Source organism: Eurytemora carolleeae, unplaced genomic scaffold (genome assembly GCF_000591075.1).
Source record: "Eurytemora carolleeae unplaced genomic scaffold, Eaff_2.0 scaffold167, whole genome shotgun sequence".
Classification (NCBI taxonomy): domain Eukaryota; kingdom Metazoa; phylum Arthropoda; class Copepoda; order Calanoida; family Temoridae; genus Eurytemora; species Eurytemora carolleeae.
The window spans coordinates 9,449-27,754 of record NW_019396219.1 but is presented as its reverse complement, the minus strand read 5'-3'; the positions used below and the strand labels follow the sequence as shown (position 1 = coordinate 27,754).

Here is an 18,306-nt window from a genome sequence, read left to right as displayed (position 1 = left end):
CCAGAGGTAGAAGGATCTGCTCCGCCATACCTCCGCCGTTCCTTCTGGGGGGACTCCTGTGGCGGCTATGAAAGTCGTCTTTCATTTGAAGAACTTCTCGCGGCAAGGATGAAGGAAGTGGGAGTTTGCTAATAGCCACGATATATATTTATTTATTTTAACTTTGTAACTTTAAAATCAAATATAGTTAGTCGTTAGTAAATACTCGTATTATTGCTATCCGCCAAAATATCTTTTCAACCCGATGTTGTAGACCTTAGATTTTTCAAACTGTGAATTATGTTGGATCACATAATCTAAGTTGAAATATCAAAGGGTTACAGCATCAGGTTGCAAAGATATAAAAATTAGAAAACCAGAGTTTGTGGCAAAGACTCAATTCCTTTTTTAGGCTTCATTTGAGACATACAAAACGTTTCCACGATGTATAATTTCTGAATTTGAGTGGAAAGTCGACGTTCAAAATTATGAATTTGGGTGGGTATGATTTCAGAATCGGTTTTTTTAACTATTAAATAGCGACGACGAAAAATAAAGTAAAAATTATAGAGTAAACTAATTAGATGTTTAGGAACATATTTCTCAAAAGAAATTTGTCAATAAATCAATATTAAAATCAATTATTTCGTTTTCATTATTATATTGAATTTCTTGTCGTCTATGAATTGTACGCAGATTTCTACAAATTCCTTAATTGTCATCTTTTCAATAAAAATTTCAGAAAATCTGCAGAAAATTTTTTTTAATAATGAAAGATTATATAAATTAATAATTGAATAAGATTACTTATTTTCGATGATAAGAGTTAATTTTTAATTTCTCAACCTGTTCCTAAACAACTAACTAGTTTGTTGTAGAAGTATGTTCACATTTTTTGTCGTAGTTATCTAAAAAACGATTCTGAAACGTACCCACCCAAATTCATGATTTTAAACGTCGACTTTGAGCTCAAACTCAGTAAATATACGTCGAAGAAACGTTTTATTTGTCTCAAATGAATCAATAAAAAAATAGTCCACAATACTACGTATTCAGTTCAACCACCATATATTGCCGGTCACTCCCTTTAAGGTTGGTTTAAATTAACACATACATATGCATTTTTTGATGTTAGCGTGGGATGCGAGAGTACCAATAATTTAGAATATATATGGTTGAACATTCACTACACACATATATCTTATATTAGCATACTAGCTGAGGTTCCAACGTTGCCCATGGATTTAAAAGAAACTGAACAAAATTCGAAATTTGGAAAAAAAACTTAATTTGAAAGAATTTTGTTTAGCATATATATATATCACTCCATGGTTCCCATAGTTTGCTCAACGAATTTCAGCCAATTTAGTCCAACTGTTTGGCCAGCTATAACTAACATTTAAATTTATATATATATATAAATGAGCAAAGCGATTTATTGTATAGATAAAGATATCAGGGTGTGAGAGTGACGAAGTATAAAAATTTTTCTCAGTTTCAATTCTGCTAAGTTCAAAACATGCTAAATATATTTGATTGAAAACAAAATACGATTATGTTCAATAACATGCATTTACATTTGAAAACACAGAGGTTAACCCCTGTAAAGTCAATTTAATTGTCCCAAATTAGTCAAAATTAACAATTAATGGTTGCAGGATTAGTATATATATTCTAGATGGTTGAATGATTAGTATATATATTCTAGATGGTTGAAAGATCAGTTTATATATTCTAGATGGTTAAAGGATCAGTATATGTATATATTCTTGATGGTTGAAGGATCAGTATATATATTCTAGATGGTTGAAGGATCAGTATATATATTCTAGATGGTTGAAGGATCAGTATATATATTCTAGATGGTTGAAAGATCAGTATATATATTCTAGATGGTTAAAGGATCAGTATATGTATATATTCTTGATGGTTGAAGGATCAGTACATATATATATTCTAGATGGTATAGGATCAGTATATATATTCTAGATGGTTGAAGGATCAGTATATATATTCTAGATGGTTAAAGGATCAGGATATATATTCTTGATGGTTGAAGGATCAGTATATATATTCTAGATGGTCAAAGAATCAGTATATTTATTCTAGATGGTTGAATGATCAGTATATATATTCTAGATGGTTGAAGGATCAGTATATATATTCTAGATGGTTGAAGGATCAGTATATATATTCTAGATGGTTGAAGGATCAGTATATAAATTCTAGAGGTTGAAGGATCAGTATATATATTCTAGATGGTTGAAGGATCAGTATATATATTCTAGATGGTTGAAGGATCAGTATATGTTCCTATACTACCAGGATGAGCTCTGTATGGGACCTCTAGCTGTAGATGCTATCAAGGTACTTCAAAGAAAATGTAAAAGTGTAATGAACAATATACAAACCATTAAAACTTTAAACTTTAAAAAACGTGATTTTTAATGTCAAATAACTGTGTATTTTAGTAAATATTGGTCTTTATACAGTTTAAACCAGAAAACGGTAGAATAGGAAGACGACATTAAGCAATACTTGAAGTGCATTTAATGTTTTTCAAATCAATTAGCTTTACTAGTAAGGTAAAAAATCAATTATCAAGTGAAATGGGTCTGTTTACACTGCACAATTGCTGTTCCTTGTGTTCGTTGGACTATATTCAGTCATAATTGGCGTCTAAAAGTCTTCTTCATATTCCAGAGTTTTCTAGTTATCACTGTCCATAAATATTAAAGGGAGTGTTTGCGAAAATTAAAGGGGGTATATGCATACGGCGAAAAGAGAAAACAGTTGGGTTTTATAGAGAAAAATCAATATACACTTCTGCATCAAAACTTTTCATATTTTTCAGGTGTTTGGAGGACGTAATTGGAGCTATACGGGCATGATTAAGGGAAAAAACAATAAATTTTTGGGGGGAAAAGTGTTAAAAAACTTTTAAAATTGTTAAACTTTTCGTAAAAAGTTATTAACTTTTTGTAAAAAATTATAAACTTTTTGTAAAAAATTGTAAACTTTTTGTAAAAAATGATAAGCTTTTAGTAAAAAATGATAAGCTTTTTGTAAAAATTATATTTTTTTGTAAAAAATTATAAACTTTTTGTAAAAATTATAAACTTTTTGTAAAAAATTATAATTTGTTTGTAAAAATTATAATTTGTTTGTAAAAATTATAATTTGTTTGTAAAAATTATAATTTTTTTGTAAAAGGATTATAAACTTTTTGTAAATCATGAACTTATTTTTTTTTCATTCCCTCAGGAGAATAAAATGCGTAAGATCTCGCATGTTGGAAGATTAAAAAAGAAATCGTACGGAAATATTCATTCAATTAAAGACAGAGGTAAGCTTTCATAATTTTATCTTAATAATTTGATGTTAAATATCTTAAATTTCATAATTATGTTAATCTGTACATTAACACATAGTTTTCTTCAAACTGTATATTTTGTTGTCATTTAACCCTATCACTTCAAGGGTGGGGATTTGTACTTGAATAAAAAAAGTATATACATAAAATATATAAAATTTGAATAAATGAATTCTAGGTATCCATGAAGTTAATGAAAGTATATCTGGTAGCCCTTTATCCTCTCCTATACTTCATCGCAGATCAGTCGCTGGACCGGTCAATCTTGGTCTGGGCTCTCTTCTTTCGAAGTATGCATAATCTTCTTCTTTTTCTCCTTCTTCTTCTTGTTCTTCTTCTTCTTCTTCTTCTTCTTCTTCTTCTTCTTCTTCTTCTTCTTCTTCTTCTTCTTCTTCTTCTTCTTCTTCTGACATAAAAAAGTATATTCTGATCTGACATAAAATCTGTTTATGTTTAGTGTTGATATAATACCTGAGGAATATCCTGGAGTTCGATCCCTTCGTTCCGGATCCATAACACATGGATCTGAGTTGACTTTCCTGGATTTTATGGAACTTTTCAAATCTTTCAGGTATTTTATGACATTTTTTTGCGAGCTTAAAGGGACTGAATAGGAAAAATGAAAGGGGATATAGGTTGAAACCAAATCATTTTAGGAGTTGATCTAGACCCATAAGAGTTTTTTCTGATGTTCATGTCTTGAGAAATTGATATAAAACAGTGTCAAATTTATACGAAAAAATCGTAGTATTAAACAGATCATATCCATCAAATACGCAACAAATCTGAAAAAACGATATCCCAGAAGAAACTGAAAAACTTAGGTTTGCTCCTATTATTATTTGAATTAAATAACTTTTTATTCCTAATAGATATAATTGATAATTTAAGTCCGTATTACGTGACCAGAACTCCCACCAATGGCAGTGCAGTATCATTGTCACGTGATATAGATATGAATATTAGATAAATAGATATAAATGCTCAGGTTATACCTTTTTTAATCTTTCCTTTCTAGTCCCTTTGAAAAAATAGCATTCTCTGTTTTGAAACCTTTAAATTATTATTTTGTTATTTCAAAAATTCTCCAACGAGACAAGAAAATCGGGAACAGCATAAAGTTCAAATTATATCTAAAAAAAGATCTAAATATTTAGCCTATGAGGTCGAATTTAATGAATATGGTTGAACTTCGTAAGGCGAGTTATTTAGTTCAATCTCGGCCAAATTGGAAAGGCAATACAAACCTTTTCCCATCACACACTAGAGAAATAGTTCGACTATTGATAGCAATTCAATGATTTTAACTTCAGAAATTAAAAAAGATGTCGCCAAAGTTCTGAAAAATATATTTTACGTCAGGCTCCGACTGCGGAAGGACCTGAAAGCGCTGTTTAACGAGCACGCTGTTGTGGCGAGGAAACAGAGATCCAGCTTGTCCAGGGCGGAGCAGGGGTGGAGCAGGGTAGAGCAGGGGTGGAACAGAATGGAGCAAGGGTGGAGCAGGATTGATCATGGCTTGAGTCAATCTGAAATTAACATTTTAAACTCACAACAAGGTATAATACCTATACATTGTATTTATAATAAAAGCTAAATTCAAAAGATAAAAAAGTTCTACATTTAAGAAAGTTTATTTCTGTTTTGTCCCGTCAAGTGTTTAACTAAAATCTTTCCTGAAGTAAATGTTTTTTTCCGTCTAATTTATTGAAATATCTGTCCTGTTTTAATTGATTTATTGTAATACTAATATAATGCCTTGGAATCTCCTGTCCTGTCTAGTTAGATCAAATATGCAATATATTTCCTGTCCTGTCTAGTTAGATCAAATATGCAATATATTTCCTGTCCTGTCTAGTTAGATCATATGCCATATATTTCCTGTCCTGTCTAGTTAGATCAAATACGCAATATATTTCCTGTCCTGTCTAGTTAGATCAAATATGCAATATATTTCCTGTTCTGTCTAGTTAGATCAAATATGCAATATATTTCCTGTCCTGTCTAGTTAGATCAAATATGCAATATATTTCCTGTCCTGTCTAGTTAGATCAAATATGCAATATATTTCCTGTCCTGTCTAGTTAGATCAAATATGCAATATATTTCCTGTCCTGTCTAGTTAGATCAAATATCCTAATTAATCTTTCCTGAACTTTTACTCAGGAAATATGTAAATATTTTACAAATATTTTTGATTCTCAATTCAAAACCACAATCATAACTCAACGCTCCAATGCGTCAAAACATCATCATCGGTGCGTATGTAAGGCGCATGGAATGCGTAGTTTTATTGTGATCAATTATAAAATATAAACAACCATATGACGCAGGGTAATCAGTGCATAGAGTAACAATTTTACAGACTTTTTTAGAAACAGTCAAACCACACAAAATAAAAAAGATACAATTCTAGTGTACTCTATGAAACATTGAAACCAAATACGTTAAAATAGATACAATTCTAGTGTACTCTATGAAACATTGAAACCACATACTATGAAATAGATACAATTCTAGTGTACTCTATAAAACATTGAAACCACATACTATAAAATAGATACAATTCTAGTGTACTGTATGAAACATTGAAACCACATACTGTAAAATAGATACGATTCTAGTGTACTCTAAGAAACATTGAAACCACACACTATACAATATAGATACAACCCTTATAGTATACTCTATGAAACTTTGAAACCACAGACTTTGAAAAGATACATCTCAACTGCATATGCATACAAGATATATTCATCTTATACATATACGCAAAGATGGAAATACGCATATATTATGTAGATTGGAATTATGATAAATTGCTTATATGTATCTAAGTAATATATCATAAAGAAACAAACAGTATTTTCATTTTATGGTTCACTAGCTGAAGGGCCCGGCGTTGCCCGTGGAAATAGAATTGAAAAATTATAAAAATTTGAATGTTTTAGCTTAGAACAACCCCGCGGCCACCCACGAGTATCCACAACAAATTTCAACCCATTCAGTTCTGTTGTTTGGCCAGCCATGAGCAACATATATATATGAATGTCTTATTTTATTATATAGATATATGCAAGGGTGTAATGCAAGGAAAGTTAATTGCGGTCGTGTATACTCTGCGTACATTTTGAAACCAGTTCTCTCTGGGCGGAATTTGTAAACAAGAATAGATGCATCAGTGTTCATTAGCATCCGAGGAGGTTAAAAGCATTAAATTTTGATAATTTTGATAATTCACATAATAGTTTCCTATGACCAGAATATTTCATTGATTTATTTTTATGTGAAAGATGGATCCTATTTCAGGCTTTGACATCCATCTTGTGTTTACGTTACCGCCCAGAGACAGTACACTGCAGTACAAAAGATGTGTACACTTCTGAAATAACTTTCCTTGCATTACATCCTTGGATATATGCATTTTTTCTGTTTTAAAAGTAACTATTTTCCTAGTTCATAGATTTTAAAGGGACCGCAACCGTAATTTTAAATGTCCCTCCATGCTAAGATGGCAATGCCCAGTTCACAATGGTACCCTTTAAAGCTTTGTCTGATCAAGTATGAATGGAATAATAAATCAATGTTTTTTTTTCGATTCGCAGGTTCGATGCAAGGTGATTTGTACATTTCTTGCTTACACGAAGCAATGAAGAAATTGCCAGAATTAAACACTTTCCAAGACAGGAAAACGACGATTTCTTTTAGAAATGTCATTAGATTAAGGTTCCAAGTGTACCGTTGTAAATCAGTCGCCATCTTTGAATGGATGGACACTTGAAATTATGCTTACTGTTCCTTTAAAAGGTTACAAATTCATAAAAAGCCTTAAAATTATTTGTTTATATTTGCTAGAAAGTTTAACGAGAGTGACGAGGTTAGACCTGGAAGAGTTTAACGCTAGGACAGAAAAGAGGAAAATATTCGGTGCTCTAGCCATAGCGTCAATCATTCACAACTCTGCACTGGAAATATCCAGATCGGTAAGATTAACAAATTAAAAATAAAATTTATTTTTATTTTTTAATGAACAAATAATCACAATATCGTTACAGCTGGAACTTAAAAAAAATTATTCTCTAGTAATCCTATTCCGATTAGGCTAATTTTGTCTAATATAGCATGTGGTAGGACTTACAACTTTTCGAGGCCAGCTCATTAAAGAAAATTTGTCTTCTAACTTTAATAATTAAGATGTACAACGAGGGGTTTGAAAAAAACGTAAGTACGTTGGAAAAATGTTAAAAAGTATATTTTTTTACTTTTGATGAAAGTTAACATGTGCCACGTGTTATTACATCAATGTTTACAAGGTTGAGAACTTTAAAAACGGACCAGTCGTTGACCGTTATTACCCTATGCATTAAGAAATCATTTCTTTTAAAATATGTTCACAAATATGAAGTTGAAAAAGTTTAAGCTTTCTATTCTAGCCATTTTTAATTCATGCAGAAAAAATACAAAGGTGCCCCACTCCTAATCGTGACAGGGTTAATAATTTTTCTATTTACAGAATAATAAAATAATGACTCCTTTAAACAAAATCTTACTCGATTTAAAACTTTCAAGCTTTGTTAAACAAGAAGTTAATTCTATATAACCGTTTAAAGGATAAACTAAAGCTGCTCGTCCCAATGCATATTTTCCTAAAACAACTGATATCAAAGTTTAACAAATTATTGTTGTTTACAGTAAGGAATGTCTAATTTGCTGTACAAAACAAACAAACTTGAAACTATTTTTTTTATATTAACAAGACGCATGCACCTATCTAAAGAGAATTCTTCATATTAAATATTTTCTGAAAATCTTTATTTTGCTTCTTTGATTCAATAGGAAATAGATTATTTTTTAACTTTATCAATTTTTTTTTTATGAAACAAATTATATGATACATGTATTTAATGCAGAATGCAGATAATCATTTTTCCAATCTTCTTGTTTCCTGGCTGTCCGGTTTTGCTCATTCAATTAGCTGCATACCCCCCCCCCCCCAGGATGGTTAATATGCAGTTTCGAGATGCTGATTAGGCAATTTGTAGTATTTCAATATCAGCTATTGAGTTTCTGTATTTATTCCAGTTGTTTTTGATATCGGCCATCTATGCAGGTTTATTGCTGACATATTGTTGTAATGAGAAAATAGATTAAATTTATAAAGATTCTTAAAAACTTGAAAAAATGTTTTGTTTTAGGAGTTAGAGATTCCTGTTGAAAGCTTGATTACTTTTTTCTCAGTTTACCAAGGAGAACATTTAGAGATGGAGGACGCACTGAATCTGATATACAGGTAAACTATAGTCCTGGAGCTAGACTGATATACAGGTAAACTATAGTCCTGGAGCTAGAACCTGATATACAAGTAAACTACAGACTTGGAGCTAGACCCTGATATACAGGTAAACTATAGACCTGGAGCTAGACCCTGATATACAGGTAAACTATAGACCTAGAGCTAAAACCTGATATACAGGTAAACTGTAGTCCTGGAGCTAGAACCTGATATGCAAGTAAACTATAGTCCTGGAGCTAGAACCTGATATTCAGGTAAACTGTAGTCCTGGAGCTAGAACCTGATATACAAGTAAACTATTGACCTGGAGCTAGAACCTTATATAAGGTAAACTATAGACCTGGAGCTAAAACCTGATATGCGTGTAAACTATAGACCTGGAGCTAGACCCTGATATACAGGTAAACTATAGTTCTGGAGCTAGAACCTGATATACAGGTAAACTATAGACCTGGAGCTAGAACCTGATATACAGGTAAACTATAGACCTGTAGCTAACCTGAACCTAAACCACAGTTATAAGTTTCACTCTAAACATAAATGTTATATTGGTAGACATGAACCGGATCCAGGAATGCGGCGTAAAAGTGCTCTAAGCTTCCAAGGGTTCTCTAACCTGCTGATGGATGAGGATAATGATGTAGTTGGAGGACAAGAAGAGGAAGATGATATGTCCCATCCTCTCTCACATTATTTCATCGCATCATCTCACAATACTTATCTTACAGGTAGAATTATATCTAGATTAATAAAATTCAAAATAATTTTCCATTTCTAGAAGAGTATGCCCGATTAGCGATGAAACTCTTTAAACACTTATCTAGCTCCGCAAACATGATTGGTTATACTTTCTTTCAAAATTTATTATTTCAACATAGGAGGGACTTTCGGAGTCGTGCGCTATTAGAAAAAACACAGAAATCATATTTTTTAAGGCAGAAAAACGACAATATCTTCCTAAATTTAAATTGAGGATCTTTTAAAATTTTAAGCCTGGGCTTACTTTGAACTGTCGCCAAGGAGTTTCTCTCGTTTGGCCATACCAACCCAACCCTACTTTTTGTGTAGACCTGGATGAAAAGATTTTAATCTTCATAGTTTTTTTAATCCTTCGGTTTGAAAGATGATTAAAAAATCTTAATATATTCTAGGTTTGGAATGTTTACATTCGCTTTATTTAAAATATTTCTTTAAACAATGTTTAATATTTTCAGGTCACCAGCTGAAGGGTCAGTCTTCGGTAGAGTTATACAGACAGATTCTTTTAACAGGTAAACAGAGCAATGTTTTTATGTAAGGTCAAGGATAGAGCTTTAGCCTTTCCTCATATTTCCTTATAGAGCTCGTCCTATATATATGGGCTCAAATTATTTTATCACTTTCTGAAAAAGTTGTATTTGTTCCAACCGAGGGGTAAGCTATTTTCTAAAGAGTTTAGTTTCAAAAGAGTATATCGCCATGAAAGACCTTATCGTCGTTCCTAAAGAGCTAAGTGCACGTTTGTAAAGGTCTAAGATCGATTCGGAAAAGATTATTTCGGTTCGAAATATTTCAAATGTTCTTCGCTCGGTTTGAAAAAAATTAGCTCGTTGTTAGAGGGCTTAGCACTGTTACAAAAACGAGATAATTATGTTTAAAGAGATCAATTAGGTCTTCTCTTTCCAGCTCATCTCATTCTCTTTCTCCCGAAGGAGATTTAACCTTATATACCTGTATCTAAGACTCGTCTATTATTAATTAAATTTCGGCGATTTATCAAATAACTAAATAGAAAAGGCTGGATATCTTTTTGTTTCAATATATTTTAAATACAAAGAAATTGATTACTCGCCTAAAACTTTCAGTTTTTGTATATTTTTTACCTGCATGTCGTCGACATTTGATATTGATCAAACTTCCTTGGATCAAACTGTGATTTTTGTAAGATCAAAAAAATAAAGCCTGACATATCAAAAGTTTACACCATCATGTTTCAAAGATCTAAGGATTAGAAAATGAAAGTTAGAGGCGAGTAATCAGTTTAGCTAGCTTAACTTTAGAAAGCAACATAATGGATGAAAATGTTATCTCCAATTCCTTTAATAATTTAATAAAAAACTTTTGCGTATTTTTTTCATGAGAAAGTTTGCGAATTTTTTTAACCATACAGCTGAGTGATGACGACTGTATAGGGTGTAGGTGTGTAGAGCTGGACTGCTGGGATGGTGAGGATGGGTCTCCAATTATCTTTCATGGACATACTTTAACCTCTAAGATTGCCTTTTTAGACGTTGTCAAGGAAAATACTTCCATCTTGAAAACTAAAAGTTTATCCATTAATGATTAATTAATCCATTAGAATGTTTGTTTTTCTACAATGATAACCAGAAAACTGTAGAACAGGAATAGAACATTGATGCAACAATCAATTTTATTTTATGTTGCTACAAGTTTTAATATTGACTAATTTTAATACTTATAGAGGAAATTGGACCATTTTACAGCGCAGAATTTTTGGGTCTCTAGTTCATGAATTGAGTCTAAAAGTCGTCTTCCTATTCCAGAGCGTTCTGGTTATCACTGTATTCTATAGTAAACAAGCGAAATTAAAGCTGCCCTTGTCTTATAACGTTTTATAAATTTCAAAAGTTTTGAGTAGAAAAACCTTTCATAAAATTTTGAGCACTTGTTTCGAGAACATTTTAAAAACTTGTTTTTTAAACTTTGTTATTAAATAATAATATACAATTGAAACCATTTAATAAGATTTTTTTCATAACAATTCTTTTATTTTCCTCTAAAGTAAAATGTTTCCCTCGTACTCACAGGTTCAATCTACAACTAATCCGTCACTTTGTTAAAACAATAAAAAACAAGTTTCTTTTTCAAAATTGTTAAAAACAAAAATATATTTTGCTCGAGTAACCTTCTTTTTGTCGTCATAGTTTTAGGATTAAACACGTTCTTACTAAAAAATAGCTGGAGAGGGGGGGGGGGGGGGGGGGGGGGGGGGTGCAGCGGGTGCTGACATTTTACTCCTCCGAAAATGATTTTAATTTTTTTCCTAAAATGCAATTCAAAATTTCGCTCAAACCATAAAAACAACTGCTATGATCATATTCTCCGCAAATAAAATAATAAATTAAATATTTGAATTTATTTTCTTTTTAAAAAATCTAAAAAATTTAAAGAATAATTTATTTTTAAGATTATCAATTAGCCAACTTTTACCAAAAAATTTGAAACTACGTAAAAGTTTAACTAAATAGAACAAAGTGTTTTTGGAAATTCAACAAATGAAACATTAAAAGTAGGATAAACCTATTATTGAGGTATTATCGAAGTATTTGAACCAACGAGGTTATAAAGTATATAGAGTGAGGATGTACGCTAATCCTTCACTAATTGTACAGGCGTGTACTCCACTTTCAATCTGAATATTACAACGTATACGTCCGGGGGATTTCTGAAAATAATTATTTTCACTTAAACAGAAATTGGTTTACAATAAAGAAAACTTAATGGGAATATATACATTTAATTCAATCGATCCATTTCCGTTTATAGAGGCATGTACGATACACAACGGCACCTAAAAAAACTTTCTCTGGAAAGTGACTTGCTGAGTTTATGAATTTGAAACAATGGAGGAAATGGTCAGAATTAAACACTTTGTTTACAAACGAGTAAACTAAGCATAATTTAAGATACAAAACCTCCCCAAACTATCAACTATCATCCCCCCTGATTTGAACTAATTTAAGTTAAACGTTATCAAAATTTTCTCCTGCAATGGGGTGTTGTTATTTGTCATTGGCATTAAGCAAATTGTTTCAGAAATGTAAATAACTTTCTTAACTCAAAAACTTTTAAATCGCCTGAAAGCTCAAATCAGTAGTTAAACCAGTCGGAACAAGTTTAACTTAATCTTTTTGTTAAAAAAGTCCAGTTCAGTTTACAATGGAAGAGTTTAATCAGGTGATAGAAAAATCTGCATTCATTACTTCTCCATATCCTCTCATCCTTTCCATAGAGAACCACTGTTCTATCCAACAACAGAAGAAAATGGCAACAATTTTTAAGGTAAGATTTGGCAAGAAAAAAATATAATCGTAATTGATATTTTCATTAACACAACGTGACTGAGGACATAAATTCAAGTGACCCTCCATTCATAAGGTAGCATTCCCTGTTCAAATTTATCTGAAGAACAATAAGAAAGATTTTTTGTGTTTCTAAAAGTTGTGAAATTCTTACATTTTTCTTCTTTATCTCTGCTGTATAAATCCGCAAATCTCTTTTATATAGAACCCATAGAAATAAGGATATTTTCATAATTTGTTACTCAGTCTAAGCCAACTCCATGAACACTATCACGATTGATGGAAGGGGGGGGGTGTTTTTTACCCCCCCCCCCATTAAAGTTTTAAACAGATAACTCTAAAACTGTTTGAGATAAAATCATTAAACTTCATGACTTTTCCTACTTTTTTCCTAAACAATGTTTTTTTGATGCAAAGGGCAATAATTTCTAACAGGGTCAAAATTTGGGATCGTGTAAATTAGGCAAAATTATTTATTCAAAACATTTGACGTACTTACATTATGCTAAAAGTCGAAATGTAGTCCCTGAGAGGAAATTTATGATAAAACTGAAGCAAAAATGAAACAAAATGACCGATAGCAGTTTAATATTAAAACCAAGAACATGTGGTGTGTCAGCTTCAAACAAAAAAAAACTGTTTTCGTGAAACTGTTTTGTCAAATCTATCAAACTCTTTTAGACCGTTCTAACACAATGATAGATTTCTTTAACAGAATATGTCTAGGAGGTGCTAAGGGATAAACTGTTAACTTATCCCTTCATGGAGAACGAGATGATCCTCCCCAGCCCCAGCCAGCTTAAATTATAATACATATATATTCTAGAATGGTCCTCCAGGCCCCCAACCGTCCTCGTTTGATCATGACGAAGAAGAAGACGAGTTTGACAGTGATTTTGACGAGGAGATGATTATTGACGAGGACGATGAGGATGGAGGGGACGAGGATGGACTCCAAGATATCCCAATGCCCCTGGAGCTTCTGAATTTGCGGAGGAGGAGAGGGGTTCAGGATGATTTTCAGCTTGAAACCCAACTCCATCATACAAAACTATCTTCAAGGTATTTCATGATTTTTAATCCATTAATGTTCTCAAAAAGAAACTTAAATTTTATAATCCCTATATCTTAACCCTAACCAGATTGGGCTATTTTTGTCTAATATAGAGTGGGGGGGGGGTTTCCACCCCCCATCTTATTTTGCCCTTGGAGTTGAGAGGGGAACGTGTGTCCTAGTCTAACTTTTGACCGTCCTTCAACCTACGCTGTGCATCAAAAAAAAATATTTTATAATTTTATCAAAATATGTTTACAACTATTACGTTGAAAAAGTAAAGAAGTTTTTGCGTTCTAATGTTAGCCGTTCTTAAGATTTTTAGAACAAACCACAGAAACCCCCCCCCCCCCCGTCGTAAAGTGTTAATGGGATTATAAATCAGAGTTTGTTACAACTTACAAGAACACTGCAATTCCTATCTTTTTACATTGTGCTACTGCTAACTAAAGAAAGTGATAACTCGTCTAAAAATATAATTTTATTTTCTGCATATGGATGCATATGGATGCAGCATGGATGCAGCATATAATTGAGATTTTAATCGCTTACTATATCACTACAGACAGTACGAGAAAACTTTTGAATTAATGTCGTCTTCGTTTTGTAACTTTTATTTTATACAGCTAAACGTGCAGGGCACATATCTAGAAATAGAAAACAGTTCATGGGAGAAACTCATGAAATTTTTACTTGTTCTGGTTCTCATCTGGTTCTCACCGCAAGGAATATACAAAGTTAAATATTGAAGATTTTGTGACACTTTTTCTTATCCAAAGGCAAAAGATTTTGTGTAAAAGAACATATTTAAAAACAGTTTTAAAAGCAAAACATCTGCAAAGCAAAAAATAAAAATACAATTTTTTTCTAAAAAAGGAAAGACTCCGGATGGAATCTACAAGCTAAATAAGTTGTAATGACCCCTTGTCTAGGGTTCGTGCCAGCACAGTGGACTCCCCCCTGCTGTATCACAGGAAGATGGTTGCCAATGTGAGGATGAAGAAGAAGGTTCAGGTGGCTCAGGAGCTCTCAGATCTAGTGGTGTACTGTCAGTCAAGGAAATTCAAGGATTTTAAAGAAAGTGATAGGTAAACAAACTTGACAAATTATTTCCTTATAGAGTGATTTTATCCCTTATTAGCTTAATCCAATTGAGTTTAAAATATCAAGTATTTAAACAAATATATTATAGCATACTTATATGTATTTGTTGTGAACCTTTATAAAAAATAGTCTGTAATGATTCTTTAATAAGCGCTTTAAACAACAAAGATATTCTCAATTTAAATTTTTTTAAATATTTTTGAATTCTTTTAATTTCCTAAATTGTCATCGAATGATAAATGCGCAAATCAATTTTGTTTTAATTGAGAAACAACAGTTGAAAATACATATTTTTCTTTGTATAGACAAATAAGGAAATATCATTCATCCTTGATCAGTCAAAGGTTTAAAGGTTACTGTTGTAATCGGTTATGCCACTCTGCAAACGAAGATCAAGTCACTTGAAATTTTTCTCTTAAAAAAAATGGCTACCGAAAAAAAATTATTCCTTTTTCTTGTTTCAGGTCTGATTCCCCGATACTTCCTCAACGAATAAAAAGTCTAGAAAACTCTCCCTCTCAACATGAACGGGACTCAGGGTCTTCCACAACCATTTACAACTGTTCAAGCATTCATGAGAACAGAGCTAAGTCTGTAGGACGAAAGTCTCCTCTCCGAATGCTTGAGCACACTGAGAGGTTCCTTGTCCGGTGCTATCCTGCCGGGATGCGGATAGATTCCTCAAACTTTAACCCTATCACAATGTGGTCAGTTGGAATCCAGATGGTTGCACTGAACTATCAGACCAGAGATTTCAACATGGTGCTAAACACAACATTTTTCTCACAGAACAAGCGGAGTGGGTATGTTTTGAAACCCAGTGTAATGTGGAATCCTGATCATATTCTTTACAAACGTTTTACGCCATTCTCTAAGGAGTTAATTGGTCTGCACTCAACTACCATAGAACTTACAATTATAAGTGGACAATATGTATGCGAGCATGACTATTCTGCGAGCCCTATAGTCGAAGTTGAGGTTCTTGGTATACCTAAAGACTGTTACAAGTACAAAACTAAAATGAGCCAGAGAAATGCACTCAATCCAATTTGGGAAGATACATTCGAGATTGAAGTCCGTTTGGCAGAGCTGGCGTTTCTCCGTTTTACCGTTGTGGATATAGCAACTAGTGTTAGTACCGCCCAAAGGATAATACCTCTTAAGCAGCTAAGACAGGGCTATAGAAATGTCCCCCTATGGGATATGAAAGGGAAGCCTCTTCCTCTTTCTTCACTCTTCATTCTCTCTGTCTTTCATCCTGATTCTGTTCTGAGGGAAGACTCTCCAAGTGCCGAATCTCTTCAACGAAAGCGTATGTCCTTTCTTCTGATCCATGATGTGGGGGAGCAGGATCCCTATGCTATTCTGAAAGTTACCAGTGAATCCACAGCTCAGGATGTTATTAAGATGGCTCTTGAGAAGGTTGGAAAAACAAGCAAGGTCAATGAGTTTGTTTTGTTGGAGGAGGTTGGAAAGGACAATGATAATCATCAGCGTCTTGTTGGTATGGAGGAAATACCACTCTCTGTTCGATCTCAATGGCAAGCAGAAGGAAAGTTTGTGCTTAAAAGAGTAGGTGAGGATCCCAGTTGGAGAGCTAGACTTGGAACCAATATGATTCACCCAAGGGATCGAAGGATTTCTACAATGTTCCCCAAGTCTGAGTTTAAACTTGAGGATGTAGAAGAAGAGCCAGATATGTTCCTTGTCTGCATATTCAACGTAAGCCCTGGTGTAGCTCATACAATACTTAGAGTCAGTAAATCCAACACTGCAACCCAGGTCATTGTTCAAGCTCTCATGAAGTCGAGGAGTATCGAGGATCCAAGATCTTATGTCCTAGTAGAAGAAACTGAAATCCCTGACGGGAAAAAGAAGGTAGGAAAGAAGTTGGTTCAGCGCGTTCTGGCAGACGATGAGAATGTGTACCTGGTTCAGAGTAGCTGGAAGGGGGTTGGAAAACTAACGCTTCTGGAACGGGATAAGAACGTTCTTCGAAACCGCGGCCTTGAAACTCATCAAAACATTAGAGAAACCCAGAGTGAACCTTTATTCCGAGGATCTCCACGTCTCCGAAGACCCAACAACTTAGTTGGAAGAGTAAGAAAGTTCTCCAGAAGCCTGTATGGTCATGAAGGAATGGATGCTCATGAAACCGTCTCGGACAATGATCTCTCTGATGATGATGATGATTCTAATGGAAGGAAATCTTCTATTGCTAATTTTCGCAAGCTAAAAATCTGGTAGATGTTTGATGTTTAATGTGATAATATTTAACTCAAGTGCTTATATTGACTGTTGATCCTAAAATTAGGTTTCAGCAATTATAACAGACTGTGGAAAAAATATTCATACTAGTCAATTTTAACTGTGATATCATTGTAAACTTTATCCATCATATAAATACATATAAATGGGCATAATTGTAAATTAGTGTTATAAATATTCTAACTTATTTCTAAAAACTTATATTTGTTTATTTTTAAGTAAGTATGCATTTTGTTTACAAGAAATGAATTTAGTCTTTGTCACAAACACTGATTTTCTAATCCCTAAAACTTTGCAACCAAACGTTATAGACTTTATCTATTTCAAAATATATAAAATAGGCTAAGTTTGAAGTTTGATGTTTGAAGTTTACACCAATAGTTTGCTAAGAAATATATATTAGAAAATTTGAGTTTGTGGCAAAAACTCAGTTTCTTTCTTTTTAAAGAGGTAATTATCCGTTCCTTCTAAATTAAAAAAAAAATCTTTAAACTCTTTTCCATTTTAATTTAACATTATTTACATCATATTATAAAAATATGAATCACCAATCATAGGCAAAAAAAGAAAAAATAGTTAATTTCCAATTATGTTTTATATTTAAAACGCAAAATCTTAGCTCAAGAACAATAAAAAATTTCTACATGAAAATTCAAAACCTGACATTTTTAATTAATAACTATATATTCTAAATGACTGTTTAAAAGGAAATAATAATTGTATACTAACTGTACAATAGCTCTCTTTCTGACTCTCCTCCAAAAACAGGTTAGAACTATTTTCTTTCAATTCAACAACAAAAAGAAAAAATAATTAAAATTTAGATAAAAATTTTATGTGTTATAAGTGATTTACGGAATCCAGCTGTTTTGCTTTTTAAATGAATCAGTATAAAAGAGGATACCTTACTAATAGCAAAACAAAGCTGTTTTTAATCATTAAAAGCTAAAGACGAAAATACGAAGTGCACAAACTTACCTCTTCTTCTCCTCCTCCCATCACAATACTATTTTACCGCCACTTCTCCTCCTCCCATCACAATACTCCCTTTCCTCCACTTCTCCTCTTCACATCACAATACTGTTTTACCTCCACTTCTCCCCCTCCAATCACAATACTCCCTTACCTCCACTTCTCCCCCTCCCATCACAAT

The 18,306-nt window shown here is 32.7% G+C and overlaps 1 protein-coding gene across 1 annotated transcript in view; it reads left to right on the top strand.

Moving 5' to 3' along the window:
* LOC111698483 (1-phosphatidylinositol 4,5-bisphosphate phosphodiesterase epsilon-1) overlaps positions 1 to 17,302 on the top strand; it is a 26,188-nt gene extending 8,886 nt beyond the window's left edge. The window contains exons 7-22 of the mRNA XM_023468833.1: positions 2,268 to 2,346; positions 2,834 to 2,875; positions 3,244 to 3,325; positions 3,531 to 3,642; positions 3,810 to 3,923; positions 4,715 to 4,911; positions 7,208 to 7,335; positions 8,548 to 8,642; positions 9,201 to 9,373; positions 9,860 to 9,916; positions 10,817 to 10,923; positions 12,603 to 12,707; positions 13,454 to 13,525; positions 13,557 to 13,789; positions 14,714 to 14,869; positions 15,350 to 17,302. Coding sequence (XP_023324601.1) covers positions 2,268 to 2,346; positions 2,834 to 2,875; positions 3,244 to 3,325; positions 3,531 to 3,642; positions 3,810 to 3,923; positions 4,715 to 4,911; positions 7,208 to 7,335; positions 8,548 to 8,642; positions 9,201 to 9,373; positions 9,860 to 9,916; positions 10,817 to 10,923; positions 12,603 to 12,707; positions 13,454 to 13,525; positions 13,557 to 13,789; positions 14,714 to 14,869; positions 15,350 to 17,132 — 3,535 coding nt within the window. The 3' untranslated portion in view covers positions 17,133 to 17,302. The remainder of the gene's footprint in view (positions 1 to 2,267; positions 2,347 to 2,833; positions 2,876 to 3,243; positions 3,326 to 3,530; positions 3,643 to 3,809; positions 3,924 to 4,714; positions 4,912 to 7,207; positions 7,336 to 8,547; positions 8,643 to 9,200; positions 9,374 to 9,859; positions 9,917 to 10,816; positions 10,924 to 12,602; positions 12,708 to 13,453; positions 13,526 to 13,556; positions 13,790 to 14,713; positions 14,870 to 15,349) is intronic.
* The last annotated feature ends 1,004 nt before the right edge of the window (positions 17,303 to 18,306 follow it).